The sequence below is a fragment of the Narcine bancroftii genome, chromosome 3 (assembly GCF_036971445.1).
Source record: "Narcine bancroftii isolate sNarBan1 chromosome 3, sNarBan1.hap1, whole genome shotgun sequence".
Lineage (NCBI taxonomy): Eukaryota > Metazoa > Chordata > Chondrichthyes > Torpediniformes > Narcinidae > Narcine > Narcine bancroftii.
The window spans coordinates 270,729,284-270,748,953 of record NC_091471.1 but is presented as its reverse complement, the minus strand read 5'-3'; the positions used below and the strand labels follow the sequence as shown (position 1 = coordinate 270,748,953).

General features: G+C 38.3%; 1 protein-coding gene and 1 long non-coding RNA gene across 8 annotated transcripts in view; one reads left to right on the top strand and one right to left on the bottom strand.

Moving 5' to 3' along the window:
* LOC138758768 (guanine nucleotide-binding protein G(q) subunit alpha-like) overlaps positions 1-19,670 on the top strand; it is a 98,138-nt gene that overhangs the window by 62,802 nt on the left and 15,666 nt on the right. For all 6 annotated transcript variants that reach the window (XM_069928134.1, XM_069928139.1, XM_069928135.1 and 3 more), the window contains 2 exons: positions 2,472-2,626; positions 10,609-10,737. In XM_069928134.1, coding sequence (XP_069784235.1) covers positions 2,472-2,626; positions 10,609-10,737 — 284 coding nt within the window. The remainder of the gene's footprint in view (positions 1-2,471; positions 2,627-10,608; positions 10,738-19,670) is intronic.
* LOC138758769 (uncharacterized) overlaps positions 9,521-19,670 on the bottom strand; it is a 28,575-nt gene continuing 18,425 nt past the window's right edge. Inside the window, exons 2-3 of one of the 2 annotated variants that reach the window (XR_011354422.1) lie at positions 18,837-18,873; positions 9,521-9,762 (exon numbers count right to left, since the gene is read on the bottom strand). This is a non-coding gene — a long non-coding RNA (uncharacterized lncRNA). The remainder of the gene's footprint in view (positions 9,763-18,836; positions 18,874-19,670) is intronic. The other variant, XR_011354423.1, reaches the window with a different exon arrangement.

Here is a 19,670-nt window from a genome sequence, read left to right as displayed (position 1 = left end):
TTCCTCACACACATGGTCTTTGAAAGGCTTGTTCAAGCAGACATCAAAAGGATAACCTGGGATAACCATCATGTAATTATTATGTAGTGCTAATCTACTATTATTGTTCTCAGTTAAGTGGCTACGAAACATATTCCAGACCAGCAAATTCTGTTCTTTGCCTGGCCGTCTGTTCCACACGTTGTCTATCCATTGTTTTACACCATTTGCATCCATCCATCCTTTATTTGAAAATATGCAAAATACCTGCAGGGAATTTCATTTTCAATTTAATTTTGTGTTTGAAGATTACCTGTATTTCTGGTTTGACAGTTTTAACACCTTTCCATTCCACTGTCCTATTGCCTCTCATGTTAAAATTCATGCTTCCTATATTTGCCAATATAAATTGGTATTTCTGCTGGATCCATATAATAAACTGATGAAAACTTAGAACTTTATGATCAAGATTTTTTTGGTAGTTTCTGTGCAATTTTTTTTGACATAATACCAAATTTTTTACTGTTCATGAAATGATTGCACCAGCCTACTGTTGCCTCAAAATAATCACTGAGGTCTGGGTGCAACTTGGCTCACTGCAGTGCAAATGTTCTTATTTTGTGGCCATGAAGCAATCTTGTCTCTGTTCCTGTACCCATTCTGCAACGTGATTTCCAACTCTGACCAATGAGTGATTCCTTTTCTCAAAGAACATTTCCTTTTTGGTATATTTCTTAAAGTCGCTTCTTACTTCTTCCAATGTCTTACCAACTTCTATGAACATCAAATTTTCTTGCAGCAGCCCAGTTGTTGGTTTTCTTGGCCATTTCTATCACGTTTAACTTAAAGCTCCCTTTATATTTTTGTTACGTGCTGTGTTTGTCGATGGACCTTCCATAATAGCAATGACCTCCAGCCAAAGCCCAGCAGATAAATCCGCGTGATCTATGGTGGGGGGGGGGGGGGGGTCGATGTATTCTCTGGTTAACAGCTCATCTCAGGCATTATGAGCTTTCCCCCCCCCCAAAAAAAATCTCAGCAATCTTGGGTTCCTTTTCTAAATTGACCCCTAACCCATTAATGAGACATAGATTAAGAATATGGCCCAATTTAGAAATTTTTTGGGTCTTAATAGTTTTTCTCTGGTGAGTCCTATTGTAGATAATTAATTTTTTTGAATCGTCGATGATGGACATGTGTTTTAAAGAATGGTTTAGATTAGGCATTCAGAATTATAAGGATCATTCTATTCGAGATATCTTTGCTTCTTTTGAACAATTATCTGCAAAACTTAATCTTTCCAATGTATGTATTTTTTAGATATTTACAAATTAGACATTTTGTTCAATCTAAGCTTTCTGATTTTGAATTTTGGACACCAATATTCTTAATTTGTTTCTTTTAAACTTACAACTTTTTTTCAAGGTGGATTAATATCATTTATTTAAAATTATAGTTCAAAAGTAATTACAAAGCAAATGAGAAGCATCAAGTTCTTTTAAATTGTTGCTTAAAAGCAACAATGAAGTATTTGTTAACATTCAAGTCAGCCCTTAGTCTATTCAAACTCACAAATTTTGTTGAGCTTTTTTCCAGGAAGAGATTCTTAATCTCTCATTCTAGTGATCTTCAACTCCCACTTATTTTCTCAAGAGTTATGAAGTTTTCTTCCACAATGAGGCTGCACTCTTTATTTTCAAAAGAGCTGTCATAAAGTGGTCTCCCTTTCGAAATCCACTTTTTTTTCTGTATTCCTCTTTGATTTAGCAGTATCACAACAGGACCTATTCTGGTTACTTTAATTCAACCCTGTCTTTCACAAGGTTCCAACTGGTTCAAAATTTCTGACTTTGCCAATATATTTCTCAAAATCATGTGATATTACATTATCAACGAGACATTTTCAATTCTTGGAAACCATATGACCTTCATATACTCTGACTTGTAGACATCATGACTCTGAAAGATGACCTCACTTCTGAATATATTGTATGGGTGTGTGTAGCCCTGTGGCCAGCCCACAACTTACTAAGAATTACATATACAATATTTTAGCTCTATACTAAGATATTTGTATATGAAATATAGCTCAACATTAACCTCAACATTAACACAGATCCATTGCACAATAAATACTAGAGTACCAGCAACATCCACATATGGCAACTTATAAACAGAAATTTTTATCTTCTCAATATCTACACCTCTGCCACTCGGTTTTCTTTCTGCTTTTTATCCGCTCCTTCCTTTGATGTTAAATTGATGCAACCAAAACATACTTTTGCCAGTTAAAGAAATTAAAAAGTAATATTTACAGTCAGGGAAGGGTTGGGAAGGTCAGAATCAGAATATGGTTTATTGTCATTACCATGTTTCATGGAATTTGTTGCTTCAAATCTCTTTAACAGCTTGTATTTTTAGTAAATGAAAATTTTGTGAACTTTTTTTAAAAAAAAACAAGAATAGAAATTATATTTTTGTTTTATTTCCAGGCAAATGCACAATTGATTCGGGAGGTTGATGTAGAAAAAGTTGCATCATTCAGTAGCCCATATGTAAGTGCAATAAAGACTCTGTGGAATGATCCAGGAATACAAGAATGCTATGACCGAAGACGAGAATATCAATTGTCAGATTCTGCTAAATAGTAAGTATGTGGCTTGTGTGTCTTGTGTGTATGTGGTTTTCCTAATTTAGCCTGTCAAATAATATAATTTGTGAATGTTTTTGAAGATAAGAGATCTGTATGTATAATATTGTAAATTTATATGCTTGTGAATATTTTGGTTAGGTCTCAAAATTTTAAAACAAATTTGTTTTATTTGCATCATGAAATTGACACAATGAAATCCAAACTGATCAAAAATTTATAAATCTGCACCAATTCAAACTTGCTTTTACTTAACAATAATTGGATAATGCTACATGACTCCATTATATTCCAAGTAAACTAAATAATACAATCTGATTTTATCTTAGAAAACACTTAAGAATGACAAATGCAACTGTTAACTATTATTGGCATTCTACATTTTTACTTGTTACTAATTGTTGAAGAACAAGAAAATCCAAACTTAATTTAGATAATTTATTAAATTTTAAATAAATTATATTGAGACATACATCACAGTAATAGGCCCTTTTGGTCTATGATCCTGTGCCTGCCCAATTATACTCGATTGACCAACATCCCCAGTAGGTATTGAATGGTGGGAAGAAACTGGAGCCCCAAGGAAAAACACACACGGACACAGAAATAGCATACACACTCTCAACAGACAGCACGAGATTAGAGCCCCGAACCCGATTGCTGGCGTTGTAACAGCATTGCACTATCCACTACACTAATTGCACAGCCCTCAAATTCATTTTCTCAGGTTTTGTATAGGAAGTTGCCTCATTTTCCAAAGGGCATCAGGTGGAATTTCTTTCATGCTAGATTAATTTAAATAGTAGCTATGCATGCATGTACATTGAGAATGAATTTTAGTAATTATTCAACTATGTAATTATTACAGTTGAACTGTGTGTAGTCCCCTGCATCATGTCATTAAAAAAACACATTTTAATTTTCACTCCTGAAACTTACATGTTGTCATTTAGAGCCATAGAACACTGGAGCACAGAAGCAGGCCCATTTGGCCATTCTTGTCTGTGCCAAACCATTTTTTGCTTGCACCCAGTCCATACCCCTCCATACCTCTCCCATCCATGTACCTATACAAATTCATCTTAAATGTAAAAATTGAGCCTGCATTCACGACCTCAGCTGGCAGCTGGTTCTGCACTCCCACCAGTCTCTGTGTGAAGAAGTTGCCCCCCAGGGGCAGTACAGTTGATGCAGTGGTTAGCACCAATGATAGGGTCCGGTGATGGAATCCCGTTCTGTCCATAAAGAGTTTCCCTGTGTCTGTGTGGGGTTTCTCCAAGGGTTCCACTTTCCTTCCATAATTCGAAACGTACCTGGAGTATAGGTCAATTGGGTGTAATTGGGTAACACAGGCTCGTGCTCCAAAATGGCCTGTTACTGTGCTGTATGTCTAAATTTAAACTTTCCCCCTTTCACTCTTAACCCACGTACTTTCACCTATCCTCACTGGAAAAAGCCTATCTATATTTACTCTGTATATCCCCCCCCTCCTCATAATTTTAAATACCTCTATCAAATCTCCCCTCATGCTTCCATGATCCAAGGAATAAAGTCCTAACCTGTTTAACCTTTCATTGTGATTCAGTTCCTGAAGTCTGGCCAACATCCTTGTAAATCTTCTCTGCACCCTTTCTATCTTATTCCTGTAGTTGGGTGACCAAAACATCACACAATATTTGGCCTCACCAATGTCTTGGACAGCTTTAGCATGATACCACAATTCCTATACTCAATACTTCGATTTATGAAGGCCAATTTACAACCCTATCCACCAGTGATGCCACTTTCAGGAAATTGTTATCTGTATTCTCAGATCCCTTTGTTTTACTGCACTCCTCAGTGCCCTACCATTTGCTGTTTATGCCCTTTTTTGGTTTGCCTTTCCAAAATGCAATACTTGTCTGCATTAAATTCCATCTTTTTCAGCTGACTTTTCCAGTTGGTCCAGATCCCTCTGCAAATTCTGAAAACCACCTTTGCTGTCCACAACACCTCCAATCGAAGTGTTCTCTGCAAACTTGCTGATCCAATTTACCACATTATCATCCAGATCATTGATACAAATGACAAACAGTGGTCTCAGCACTGATCCCTGAGGCACTCATCTAGTCACAGCCCTCCAGTATGAGAAGCAATCATCCACCACTACTCTCTGACTTCTCCCATCCAACCATTATCGAATCCAATTCACTACTTCACCATGAATACCAAGCATCTGAATCTATAACTAACCTCTCATGTGGGACCTTATCAAAGGCTTTTCTAAAGTCCACGTAGACAGCATCCACATTCCTTCCTTTGTCAAATTTCCTGGTATCATCCTTGAAAAACTCTACAAGATTAGTTAAACACGACCTGCCACGCACAAAGTCATGTTGACTATTCCAAATCAGTTTCTGGCTATTCAAATCATTATATATCTGATCTCTTAGACCACCTTCTACTGATGTTAGGCTTGTCATGGTCATGTATTTACCTTCATCGGGAGGAGGAGAGTGAGTGTGTCTGGATCACCTGTGTGGCAATGAGCCAATGAGGAATTTAGCTGGGTGAAGTTTGGGGAGTTGAAGAATGCAATGTTGTGTCTAGTGAATAATAAAAGAAAGTCAACATCATGGTGTGCTGAAAGAAACAAGTATGTTTATTCTTTATTTGTTTGTAAGTTGTGGTAAATCTGTGCCTTGACAAGTGGTGACCCCGTGAATTCACAGTACCTTCCAATTTAAAATGGGTAGTGACAATGCTGCGCGTACTTTCAATGATGTGAAGACTCCACTTGTGAATGCCACGATGCTTTGAACATCAAAAGCCCAACGCCTTGCTCTCTCTCATCACAGATGCATCTGTCAGGGATGTGGGAGCAGTGTTAGAACAATGAATCCGTGGGCAATTGGAACCTCTGGCTTTTTTATTCAGTCAAGCTGTCATCGGCTCAGGCAAAGTATAGTACGTTTAGTTGAGAACTCTTGGCCTTCTGTCTCAGTGAGACATTTATGCTTTTTATTGGAGGATTGTCCATTCACCATTTATACAGACTCTTGCGCATACTGTGAGTACAAGCACACATCTCTACTCACCCTGAGAGATTTGTCACTTGGATTTCATCATCCAATTTTAATCAGACATATGAACATCTGAGGAAGAGCGAACGCAGTGACTGACACCCAATCCAGGCACGACATTGACGCCTTACATAAGACTACTGCTATTGATTTCATATTGATCCCGATCTCATCCCGTATCGCCAGATCAACTCTGGTCTCTATCTTCAAGATGTGATCCTGGATGAATCGGGTGAAAAGTTGATCTGTGATTTTTCCAAAAGAAGGCCTCGGCTATGATGTGGGAGATCTTTGAGTCTCTTCACAATCTATTGCATCCTGGTAGAAAAGCAACAGTCACACTAGTTACAGAACATTTTACCTGGCCTCATGTTAAATGGGATGTTGGATTATGGGCAAGGGTCTGCTTGCCGTGTCAGCGCTCTGTCTCCAGACACAAAATCCAAGCTGGGGGATTTTGTTGTTCCAAATTCCCGTTTCCAGCATGTGTACCTAGACTTGGTAAGCCCACTTCTGCCATCTTGTGGATGTACCTATCTGCTCATGTGTGAAGACAGGACTACCAGGTGGCAGGAGGCCATTCCTATCACTGACATCTCTGCAGAGACACTTGCTAGTAGGGCTTTCATGGATTGTGGGATTCTGTCTTGGGTGTTCCAGTCACTATTACAACAAATCGAGGGTCTCCGTTCGAGTCGGCATTGTTCTGAGCTCTCAATGATCTTCTGGGAACTACTAGTATTATGCTTACCATCCACAAACCAACAGCCTCATTGAGCGTTTCCATCGACAATTGAAGGGAGCATTAACAGCAGGTGGTGATGCATCTACATGGACCAAATGTCTGCCCATGGTTCTCCTTGTATTGCTGTTAAAGTAGATCTCTTGGATGTTCAGCGGCAGAGCTAGTATATGGCACTACGTTAACCTTGCCAGGCGAGTTTGTGAATCTGAGTCCAAGCACAACGCTCTGTGATCCAGCTAGTTATGTTGATAGTCTTTGGGAAAGCAAGAGATTGCTCTCACGTACTCCTGTGTGGTAGGCGCCACCTGCTGTATGTGTGCCAAATGATTTACTCATGTTTTCCGTCAGCAGGATGCTGTTCACAAACTACTTCAGCCCGTTTGTGGTAGTCCTTTTCAGGTCTTAGGACGCCATCTGAAGATTTCTGTGATCGACAGGAATGGAAAAGCTGACACAGTTTCCATCAACAAGTTGAGGTTTACATATATCGGTGGTCCATGTTCTGCATCAGAACCAGAGTCGGAGGACCATTTGTACCCTTGCCAGTCGGACTCTGCATTGCTTCTCTTGCACTATCATACGAGGTTGATAGGCCTCTGGACCATTACGTAGCAGTACAATTCCAATCAGTTGCCTCCTTACATGGATCAGAGGCTTGTGGGGGGGTGGGGGGTGGTGAGGGGAGCTATTGTGGATGCATACTTACCTTCATCGGGAGGAAGACGGTGAGAGTGTCAGGATCACCCTTATGGCAGTCAGTCATTGAGAAGATCAGAGGAGTTTAGCTTTGTGGTGTTTGGGTAGTTGAACAATGCAATGTTGTGTAGAGTAAACAATAAAAGAAAGTCAACTTCATGGTATGCTGAAAGAAATAAGTGAGTGTATTCTTTGTAAGCTGTGGTAAATCTGTGCTGATGCAGGCTCACCGGCCTATAATTTCCCATGTTACTATTGGAGCCTTTTTTAAACAGTGGAACAACTTGAGCTACCCTCCAGTCCTCCAGCACCACACCTGGGGTTAAAGACATTTTAAATATTTCTGCCAGAGCCCCTGTAATTTCTACATTAGCCTCTCTCAAACTCTGAGGGAATATCTTGTCAGGCCTTTGGGATTTATCCACCCTTATTTGCTTCAAGACAACAAGCAGTTACTCCTTTTTAATTTGCACAGGTTCCATGACATCACTGCTTGTTTTCCTTACTTTCCATGGCTCTGTGGCCATTTCCTGAGTGAATACTGATGGGAAAAAAAATCATTTAAGATCTCCCCCATCTCTTGGCTCTATATAAAGTCAACTTACTCTGATCTTCAAGGGGACCAACTTTGTACCAAACTATGTTTTTGCTCATAATATACCTGTAGAAGCCCTTATGATTTTACATCCCATTGTCTGCCAAAGCAACCTCATGTATTCTAATAGCCTTCCTGTTTTTTTTCCTTGAGGTTTTCCTTGCATTTTTCATACTCCTCAGGTACCTCATTTGCTCCACTGCCTATACCTTCTTTCAAAACGATCCCCAATATCCCTCAAAAAACAAGGTTCCCTATGCTTGCTAACTTTGCCTTTAATCCTGACAAGGACATACAAGCTCTATACTCTCAAAATTTCACCTTTGAAGATCCTCCACTTACATCACACATCTTTGCCTGGAAACAACTTTTCCCAATCCATGCATTTGAAATCCTTTTTCATTTCCTCAAAATTGGCTTTCCAATTTAGAATATGAACTTGAGGCCCAGACCTATCTTTCTCCATAATTAACATGAAACTAATGACATTATGATCACTGAACCCAAAATATTCACCTGCACATACTTCAGTCACCCATCCTGTCTCATTCCCTAATAGGAAATCCAGTATTGCACACTCTCTAGTTGGTACCTCTTTATATTGATTTAGAAAACATTCTTGAATGCATTTGACAAACTCCAAGCCATCCAGCCCTTTTACAGTATGGGAATCCCAGTCAATATGTGGAAAGTTAAAATCTCCTACTAACATAACCTTGGGTTTCCTGCAGCCATCTGCTATCTCTCTACAGATTTGCTCTTCCAATTCTCATTGACTGACGAGCAGTTTATAATACAACCCCATGAGTTTTCTCATTCCTCAGCTCCACCCATATAGCCGCAGTGGATGAGCCCTCTGGTCTGTCCTGTTTGAGCACAGCTGTGAAATTTTCCTTGATGAGAAATGCCACTCCTCCCCTAACCACCTGTAAAGGAATGGAAGCCTGGAATATTGAGCAGCTCATCCTGCCCTACGAATGGCCACAATGTCATAAATCCATGTGCCAATCCACGCTCTCAGCTCGTCTGCCTTTCCAACAATACTCCTTGCGTTGAGATAGATGCACCTGAGAACATTTCCACCATGTACAACTCATTGACTTCTAAAAGTGCATTCAATTTTCACATCATCTCTGCCCTCTTCCACTCTATCTTCTATGCCACTCTGGTTTTCCTCCTCCTGCAAATCTACTTTAAACCAACCAGAGCAGTATGAGCAAACCTTCCCACAAAGATATAAGTTCCCCTCCAGCTCAGATGCAATCGTTGTTGGAACACGTCCCACCTTCCCTAGAAGAGAGCCCAATGATCCAGAAACCTGAAGCCATCCCTCCTGCACTATGTCTTTATCCTCCTGTTTCTATTCTCATTAACACATGATGTGGGGAGTAATCCTGATAATAATTATAATCTTGGGAAATGGTGCTTAAAAGTTTATCTGTGGATTTTGTGGTAATATGTTCTGACCATGCAGAAATTCTGATGATTCGGCATTTAACTCATAGGTGATGTTTCGGCTCATCTGTGCCCCACACTCCCACTCATTATGTCCCTAGTTCCCTTATTCCCTTCGATGTGACTGGCCTTGTTTCCTGCATATTTTCATTTCTAAACCTCAATTTGTATTTATCGCAATTATTGGCTATTTAAAGCAACTCTTGATGTAGATGGGAAATTGTGTGGGAATGGGTATTCAGTATATTCTACCATCATTTTACAGAAACAATGTAATTTAGTTTTTTTAAATTTTGTTAATGTTTTGATGTGTGATTAGAGAATTCCATTGCACCCAATCCATTCTGAAGTTTTATTAATGCAGAACTTTACCTTTTTCATTCAAACTGATTTAGGCAATATTTTGAAATTGTCCTGCTTGGCTCCCTATTGTCTTTGCTGAGATGTCACATGCTCAAAATCTTGCATCAACTGTTTTGCAATGGTCATTGAATGTTAAAAGAATTCACACTTCTCAGAAATGGAGTGGAAGAAACTTGTCCTTGACCCCGAATTACATCCTGAGGAAGAGATGGATTTTCTGAAATTTAAATTTGAAAGGGTGAAAAATTAGATAAAATTCCATTTCTGGTTTCTCCATTTATCTGACAAGTCAACTTCCAGTTGTGATGGAGTTGACAAATATGACTACTGTTTAACAATGCAAGTCAAGCAACAATGTTAGTATTAATATCCAGACTATTAATATTAACAATATTTGAATTTCAGTGATATTTTCGGTCTATCTCTCCAAGACATAATTTGTCTTACTGGTAGGCTGACAGGTAAAAAACATAAGGGATGAAATGAACTTGCACAGAATATTTTTCTTTAAAAGGACAGTTAATACTTGAAATTCTCATTGACTTTTAGTTTTGGTTTTGAAATTTAGCTTCTTGTCAGGAAAATATTGTACTTAAATCATCATTTTTTTTGGCTCCCCTTGCAATGAAAATATGCAAACTATTTTAATGTCAAAATACGAGGACCATTAACCACTATTTAAATAACACATGAAGAAATTGAAGGACCAGGTTTTTTTTTGTGTTGTCTTTCTGTTCAAACCCAAAATTTAAGAATTAACTAACTTGTTTTGTGTAACATAAAAATGCAAAATATTTACAAAATGAAACGCAAGTATCAAGGCATAATCGATTAAATACCATTATATTCATTTTATATGCTGGAAATTTTCTGTACTGTGACAATAGTAATATTCTGGATATTATTTGTAAAATTCTGAATCAAGGGGAGATCACAAGGAAGTAAATATCAACACCATATTTCTTAGCAAAAAAAAGTTGCCCTGAATGGAAGCATGTTCACGAATTCATCTTTTGGAGGAACCTTTTGCATTTTATATTCATGTTTTTCTCTCTTTTTGCAGTTACCTTAGTGATTTAGATCGTATATCAGATCCTTCCTATCTCCCAACCCAACAAGATGTTCTCAGAGTTCGAATCCCAACAACAGGGATCATTGAATATCCCTTTGATTTGCAAAGCATCATCTTCAGGTAGGAGAGTTCTAAATATTGGTAGTTTCAATATTGTAGGATTACTTTTGGGTAAAGCTGGTTCAAATTCATATAAATAAAAAAAATAAACAGCAATTTAATTTAAATCAATTTTCATAGTAAAGGTTATATTTGTAGTTGTTGAAAATATTGCTGGAAAATGTCTGTCATGTGGGTAAGTAGGGCAAATCATTTCTTTTTAAAAATGGGTCATTTGAATTTCAGTGATATTTTTGGTCTATCTCTCCAAGACATCATTTGTCTAACTGGTAGGCTGACAGGTAAAAAACATAAGGGATGAAATGAACTTGCACAGAATATTTTTCTTTAAAAGGACAGTTAATACTTGAAATTCTCATTGACTTTTAGTTTTGGTTTTGAAATTTAGCTTCTTGTCAGGAAAATATTGTACTTAAATCATCATTCTTTTTTGGCTCCCCTTGCAATGAAAATATGCAAACTATTTTAATGTCAAAATACGAGGACCATTAACCACTATTTAAATAACACATGAAGAAATTGAAGGACCAGGTTTTTTTTTGTGTTGTCTTTCTGTTCAAACCCAAAATTTAAGAATTAACTAACTTATTTTGTGTAACATAAAAATGCAAAATATTTACAAAATGAAACGCAAGTATCAAGGCATAATCGATTAAATACCATTATATTCATTTTATATGCTGCAAATTTTCTGTACTGTTACAAAATTTAACATTTTCACACCATCCAACCATCACAGTCTCTGTCCTCCCAAAAATTTTGATCACTATTTCCTACACTCTCACATCTCCACCATTTTCTCTCTCTCCCTCTATCAAGATTTGTCAGTCTCTTAACTCATTCTCCACTTAGTCTTCATGTGACACACAAGGGCCATCTTTTTTTTTTGTCTTTCCCTGTTGAAGTTTCTTTTTAATGGAGCAACCCATAATTATCTCCACATGAATGGTCATTAGGATTAAAACGTGGATCAACCAAGTTATAGCAGGTTTCTCAACCAGCTATATCTTAGCTGATATGTTTTCATCTTACCATTGGCAAATGCTGAGTTCTCTAGTTGATATTTCCTTTGAAACTGAAAATTAGACAGGTAAATCAAACTCTCATGTCTTTTCTTAGCTAATATTAATACTATTTTTTTTTGTGGTAAATATTTGTGTATCTCACCTATCATACTGCTTTGTGTGGAATTTTACTTGTTTCAATGAAATTTATTATTCTTCAAAACTTTAAGGAATGGTCCAAGTCCTATTGATCTCTCCTCGTGTGGCAAATCTGTCCTGAAATTAGTGTGGTTGATCTTGACTGAACTCGATCCATAATAAGAAGTCAAGAGATTGAAACTAAAACGCAATATCCCAGGTCCTGGCTCATCATGGATTTTTATAATTGCAGTAGGACTTCCTTGTTCCTTTATTTCAGCTAACTTATAAAAATCGCTAAAATGCCATTTGACCTCCTGCTCCATTTGATTTCGGCCTTTGGTGATCTGTACAGAAGCAAAACTAGGTTCCTTTGAACATGAACTACCCATTTCTCTCAACATATTCCATTTTACTGTTTTGTGCCCAGAAATAAGTTGCCTTTTTTATTCATTCCATAATGCTGTGCTGTGAGGTTGTTGATGTTCCCCTTGAAACGTTTTTTAGATTCTCCTTCATAATATTGTCAGTAAACTTGGAAATATGCTATTTGGTCCCCATAAATTTTGAAAAACTGGAACTTGTGTACCAAATGCTATGGTACCCACTTTCACAGCCTGCCACTTTGATAGCTATCTATTTATTTCTGATTTTAAGAAAACTCTTGATCAGTAGTGAAAATCCTGAGCAAAACTCTACACTCTCCAATAGTGATCTTTTCTCTCCTATATGCTTTTGAGGCATGGTCTGTCAACAGCAGGCAACTGAAAGTATTAGACAGCCACCACCAAATCTGACCCCTAAAATTCTTCAAATCCAGAGACAGGATAAGCAGGTAAATGCCAACTTTCTTTCTCAAGCCAACCTCAACTATTGTACCCTCTTTCTATTCATTCATTTCTGTTGGGCAGTCATGTCATTTGTATCCTCAAGAGTAGACTTCCAAAATGGACACTCCGTTTCAAGCAGTCACTTATCTTATTGGAATCCCTGACACATGAATGGTCAAAATGAGATGGGTTATTTGAAATGGCCTCAAGAGTGGATCCACTCACTTGCCTCATAATCTATCGAACTGGAGTTGAAGTAAGTCATCCTTAATTCTGAAGGACAAAAGAAAACAATGGCACCAATCCTTCTAGAAACCACCAAGTAAACATTTCAATACCTGAAATTGGCTAAGCATGTTGATATGATGGCCAAGAAAGTACACAAACGCCTCTGCTTTCTTGGAAGACGAGGGAAGTTCAGCATGTTTTCCTTGTCTCTTAGCAACTATTGAAAGCATATTTGCTCGATGCTTCACAGCATGTGGGGCTGTTTTGTTCACAATCAGAAGAAGCTGGAGAAGAACCATGCAAACTTCCCTCCACTCCATCAGCGCCACCTTTATTTTCTGCTTGGGAAAGGCAGCCAGCATACTGAAGGACCCATCTCCCTAAGGTGAGAAGAGAGTGAGACAAGGGTAATGATGGGTCTCACTCTCTTCTCACCTTAGGGAGAAGGCTTGAGTGTGAAAGCATGCACCAAATGACTTAAAGACTTGCTTCTGCATCCATCAAGCTTCTGAATGAACCCCACAACTTTGCTATCACGTAATGTTTGCTTGTAACTAGTTGCTCTTTTATTTCATAGTAACCCTCATGCTCTGTAAGCGGTGTTCTTGTACTTTAATCAGATGTATGAGTGGTAGGTTGATCAAAGAAGAACCCTTCTTATTGTACTGGGTATAATGTGATAAATAAAAAAACCCAGTATATATTGTTTTCAGCTGTCATCTTCTAGGCATGTAATTTACACATATCACTCATTTATTAAATTTGTATTGATTTTTTGCATATATTTCTTATGCAAAATGAATCAATGAAAATAACAGGTATTTAATTATTTTAATAACAAAAAAAAAAGATTCTAGTTAATACAATTTGCATAATGACGTACAGCTTTAGCAGACCATGTGAAGGAAACTCCTAAGGGTATCTGCATATATATTAATAGCAAACAGATAATAAGGGACAAAATTGGTCCCCTTGAAATCAGAGTAGTTGGCTTTGTACAGATCCAAAAGAGATTGGGAAGATCTTAATTTTTTTGTCATCAGTGTTCACTCTGGAAATGGACACAGAGATGAGGAAAACCAGCATAGAGGTCATGGAACCTGTACAGATTAAAGAGGGCTTGCTGTCTTAAAGCAAATAAAGTTGGATAAATCCCCAGGGCCTGATGAGATATTCCTTTGAACCTTGAGGGAAGCTCTTGTAGAAATTGCAGGGTCTCTGGCAGAAATATTTAAATTAGCTCAGATGTGGTGCCGGAGGATTGGAGGGTAGCTCACTTTGTTCCATTATTTAAAAAAGGCTCCAAAAGTAACCCTGGAAATTATAGGCCAGTGAACCTGACATTCGAAGATCCAATTTTTTTTTAGTGCCAACATGACGTCACAAGTTGAAAAAAAATTCAACATCCGTAAACAAAATCTTTGCTTCTGGCCAGGAAGATCCCAAGTGGAGCTGGGTCCAAGTCTTCAGCATCGGCTGGAGTCGGCGACGGCAACTCCATTCTCAACATCGCGTGCAGTGCCATCTGAATCAACGTCGCTTCTGGCTCCTGGGCAGAAGTGGAGACTGGTGGCGGCAGTGGAAAGGTGTTGGGGACTGGCGGCTGCAGTGGGGAGGTGTCGGGGACCAGCAGTGGTGGGGAGGTTTTGGGGAGGTGATCGTCTTCATTTGTAAGTAGAGATTGTTTTTTTGGCAAGTACTGAACATTATTTCATGTGAATTTTCCACTTGCGGCATCATGTTGGCACTCAAAAAGCCTGCCGTTGTTTGTTGATATTCTTTTATCACTGATACAGGTATTCTGCAGATGCTACTGTTCTGCTTAGTTTTTTGTTCCAAAATCCAGAACAAAAAATGTCTGTTACCAAGCATTTTGAATAAGTGGTACTCATCTGTAGTAAGTAAATTATTGGAAAGTGTTTTAAGAGATAGGGTATACAATTATTTAGATGGCCAAGGACTCATTAGAGATAGTCAACATGGCTTTGCAGTGGTCGGTTGTGTTTAACCAATCTTACAGGGTTTTTTTTGATGAGGTTTCCAGGAAAGTTGATGAAGGAAAAGCTGTGGATGTTATATACATGGAATTTAATAAGGCCTTTGACAAGATCCCACAGGGGAAGTTAGTCAGGAAGGTTCAGACGCTAGATATTCATGGTGAAACAGTGAACAGGAGAAGCCAGAGAGTAATGATGACTGCTTCTCATACTGGAGTCCTGTGACTAGTGGTGTTGCCTAAGGGATCATTGCTGAGACCATTGTTGTTTGTCATCTATATCAATGATCTGGCTGATAATGGCATAAATTGGTTCAGCAAGTATGCAGATGACACTAAGATTCAAAGTGTTGTGGACAGTAAAAAAGGGTTTCAAAGCTTGCAGAAGGATCTGGACCAGATGAAAAATGGCAGATGGATTTTAATGCAGACAAGTGTGAGCGTTGGATTTTGGGAGAACCAACCAATAAAGGACACAAACGGCAAATGGTAGGGTACTGAGGAATGCGGTCGAACTGAGGGATCTGAAATATAGACACACAATTTCCTGAAAATGGCATCACAGGTGGATGGGGTTGTAAAGAGAGCTTTTGGCATATTGCCCTTCATAAATCAAAGTATTGAGTTTAGGAGTTGAGATCTTATGGTAAAGCTGTATAAGACATTGGTGAGGCCAAATTTGGAGTATAGTATGCATAGTTGGTCACCTAACTACAGAAAAAATGTCATTAAGTTAGAAAGAGTGCAGAAACTATTTACTTGGATGCTGTCTGGACTTTAGGAACTGAGTTAGAGGGAAAGATTAAGCAGGTTAGGACTTTATTCCCTGGAACATAGAAGAATGAGAGGAGATTTAATAGAGGTATTTAAAATTATGAGGGGGGCTAGACAGAGTAAATATAGGTAAGCTTTTTCTACTAAGGGTAGTGAGACACAACCAGAGGATATGGGTTAAGGGTGAAAGGGGAAAAGCTTAGGGGGACCATGAGGGGGAACTTATTCACACTGAGTGGTGGGAGTGTGGAATGAGCTGCCAGCTGAAGTGATGAAACCAGGCTCAATTTTAACATTTAAGAGGAATTTGAACAGGTACATGAATGGGAGAGGTATGGAGGGCTATGGGCTGGGTGCAGGTCAGTGGGACGAGGCAAAAAAGGTTCAGCGCAGACTAGAAGGGCCGAAGGGGCTGTGCTGTAATGTTCTATGGTTCTATCCCAGCTGTCTTGGTTGTTTCAACCTTGCAAACAAAAAATATAACATTTGCCTGTACTGCGACAGATTGTTATTTTTTTAATTGTATATACATATGTTTTAAAGGAGATAAATTGGGGCAGGATTTTTAGTGCAGGTCACATACAAACACTTCAAAACAGATCTCATTTGAAATGCCAGAGCTCTGCTCAAGCCAGACAGTCCAGGCTCTGGGTGCCTTTGCAAAAACTTTGAAGAATGTCTATAAGGACTTCACAAGTAGGTGTTAATTGGACATACTGGATTATTGTTTTGGAAAGCTACAGATGAACGAACTTTGAAGATTAGGTCCAGAGCCACAGTCTGTCTGATTGCAATAGGCTGTTCTAAGAGGGTCATGTGGTTTTCTCTGGGAGAGAGAGAGAGAGAATTCATTTCTACAGTTCAGCAGCAGCAGCTGGGACTGGAATAGGACAAGCTGGCAAGCTTATGGAGAAGCCCCATTTTGAAGGTGGGTTGTGAGTTCTTAGTTCAGCCTGGTCAAAGCCCTTGTGGTCCATACAAGAGGAGATTGCTGGCTGCATAATGTTTCATTTCAAATAAGGGAAACAAAAAGTAACTCTGGTGACCTGAAAGAAAGAGGTTATCATGTGAAAAATGGCTGGAGATGATCAAACTAGCACCATTCTATGAAAAGTGATGGAATGTGAAATATGTAGATTAGAGTTTGAGAATAGACAGTATGAACGAGTGGGCCACTTTCTTATCAGAAGCCTCAAGGAGAAAGGAGTCTGGTTTGGACTGGCACGGTAACCTGGGGTACCCCACAGTAACCATTGTGCTTGCTTAATGAAGATATGAATATCAACTTAGACGCCCCTAATGATGAGACTGCCTGATTAACATAACATGCGATGTATGATGAGGGTGGGACTGTGTGGTATCTGCAGGGATGAGAGGGAAAAGGGGAAGGTTGTAAGGTATTGAAATTCCGATTGGAAAAGACTAAAGGGAGGTGTGGTGATGTTGAGTGCGGGACTATACAAAAGAGTGATGATTCTGGACCTCCGGTGTGTCTTGGGACTAAGAGACACCCAGCTCCGCAGACCCGAAATAAAATCAAGCTTGTTCTCCAAGACTTTGTCTCCTGAGTAGTGCTTGTGAACACGTTGTACTTCACAATCTGGAAAACCCTGATGGGGCAAGTTTCTTTGGCAAGACACCGAAGTGGCTAATCAGAAGGAATCAGTGTGGGTGTCCAACGAGCAACAAATCTCTCTCCGAAAACCAACAAGAACCTTCCTGAGCGGTAACCATTTACCTTTCATGCACCACAGCCTGGTGAAATTCATAAATGTTAAATTCTTTGCACAGTATAAGAATTGCCTGCAACCAGTGAACTTGGAGGAGTGAGAAGTGAAATTGGACTGTGAATTAAAGAACTTTTCTGAACTTACACACACATTACATACAGGTGCGCTTAGAATTAGAAGGGTGTTAAGTTAGGTTAGTTAAGTTAAAGTGTGATTCTATTTTCATGTTTAAAGATAATTAAAAGCAACTTTTGTTTAAGTAACTTTTTAACTTGGTGAATTTCTATTGCTGCTGGGTTTTGGGGTCCTCTGGGCTCGTAACATTACCTTTTGCTCTACCTATATTCAATTAGCTTTATACTTACTGGAATTTAGGAAAATGTGAAGGGATATCATTGGAACACAAAATTCTAGCAGGTTAGATGCACGAAGAATGTTTAAACTGTTCTGGACTTTTCCAATAAGGGGCAAGCTGTCAGGACTGAGATAAGGAGTTGGGAAATTAAAGAGCTCTCTACCAAAGTTGTTGGGCTGGTTCATTGGATTTATTGAGAAGAGAGTTGGATGTGACCCTTGTGAGTAAAAGGATCACGGGGTACAGAGAGAAAACAGGAAATAGGATACTGAAATTGTATGATCACATTGAATAGTGAAGCAGGCACAAAGGACTGAATGGCTGCACTCTGCTCCTATTTCATTTGTTTCTTATTATTCATCTTGAATGTAGATATAGTTTTGATACATTTCTGAACACAATACCACTTTGAGTTTAAATAAGTTTCTCAGGTACTCCATTTCAATAATTTTGTTTCGTATCTGTGATCCTGAACCAATAAAACAATTTGTTTTTTTATAATAACAGTGGCCTATTCTTTTATAATTTTGATTTTCTGACTTCATACCTTTGATCTGCATTGTTATAAGACAACTTTTTTGAAAGTTTATTATTTCTTTATACTCTGCATTGTACCATTTCTGTCTGCAATATCCTTCTTACCTTACAGGATCCAGTGTTGCACATAGAAATTTATAACTATATTAAATTTTATTGTCATATTCGTGACAATTTCATGAATGAAATGTGAAGAAAGTTCATTTCACAAATTTCTGTCATCCATAGGAACCAAATAATGTTGCCTCAATAATGATTAAGCACTAAAATTCTTTTGAAATACAGGTTTTAAAAATTATTTTTCTGGAAATAAAATCTATTGCTAAAGAAATACTAAGAGATAAGTTAATGAATCTGAAAACTAATAAATGGCTCTCAAGATGCCCTTTTCTTTGTTTTTCATTTTTTATAATTTTATAGATCCTGGAATGATTCTTGCAGATTGGAACGTTAAAAATGTAACTTCGCTATTTAAGAAAAGGAAAGAGAAAACAAAGAATTACTAACCTGTTAAACTAGCTCAGTAATGGGAAGAATGCTTAATCTGTAAATAAAAGAATGTAATTTCAAGATTCAAATGTTTTTAACAGTCAACATAGATTTATTTGGTGTTTGATCTTTTGAAGGATGGGTTTAGTGGGGAAGGTTTTGAGGAACAGGTGAATGCCAGGCTTTTGTATTTTCAAGTGATTTTAAGTATGGTCCCATACAGGAAGTTGGTGAACTTGCGAACTCATGGAACTGGTGTAAATTGAAATAAAAAAGAAAATATTAGAAACACAGCTGGTCGGTCAGCATACATGGAAAGACAAACACTTCATGCTGTAGATCTGAAATCTTCCATTAGAGATGTAAAAGAGGAACAAGTTACTTTAAGCAACAGAGTGTTCTTGGGGAGGGAAGTGGGAGAAATAAAGGGAATTTCCAGAAGTGCACATTGAGAACTGGTCAACAAATTTTAAAAAATGAATAAATTGATCCTCCTCAGAATGGGAATCTGTAACTGGTCATCCATTAGTTATTTCCTGGGCCTTAACCATATCATTGGGGTTTCCAATTGCATCAAATACGACTTTACAACTACGTGTGTACGTGGGTAATGATGACAAGTGGAATCGAACATCGCAGATTAAGTAAAGCAAATAAAATTGAAGTTCTTCCCTTCAGCAAAAGAAAGGAAAAACACCAAGCATTGGGTAAACGATGAGAGATTGGGGAATGGACATGAGTATTTTTGCATTTGAGTCACCCCCAAAAGTTTGGGCACAGCAACCAGATAGGAGGAAAATTGTATATTGGTGTCCATTGCTGGAGGATAAGACTCTAGTGGGCAAAGGAGTT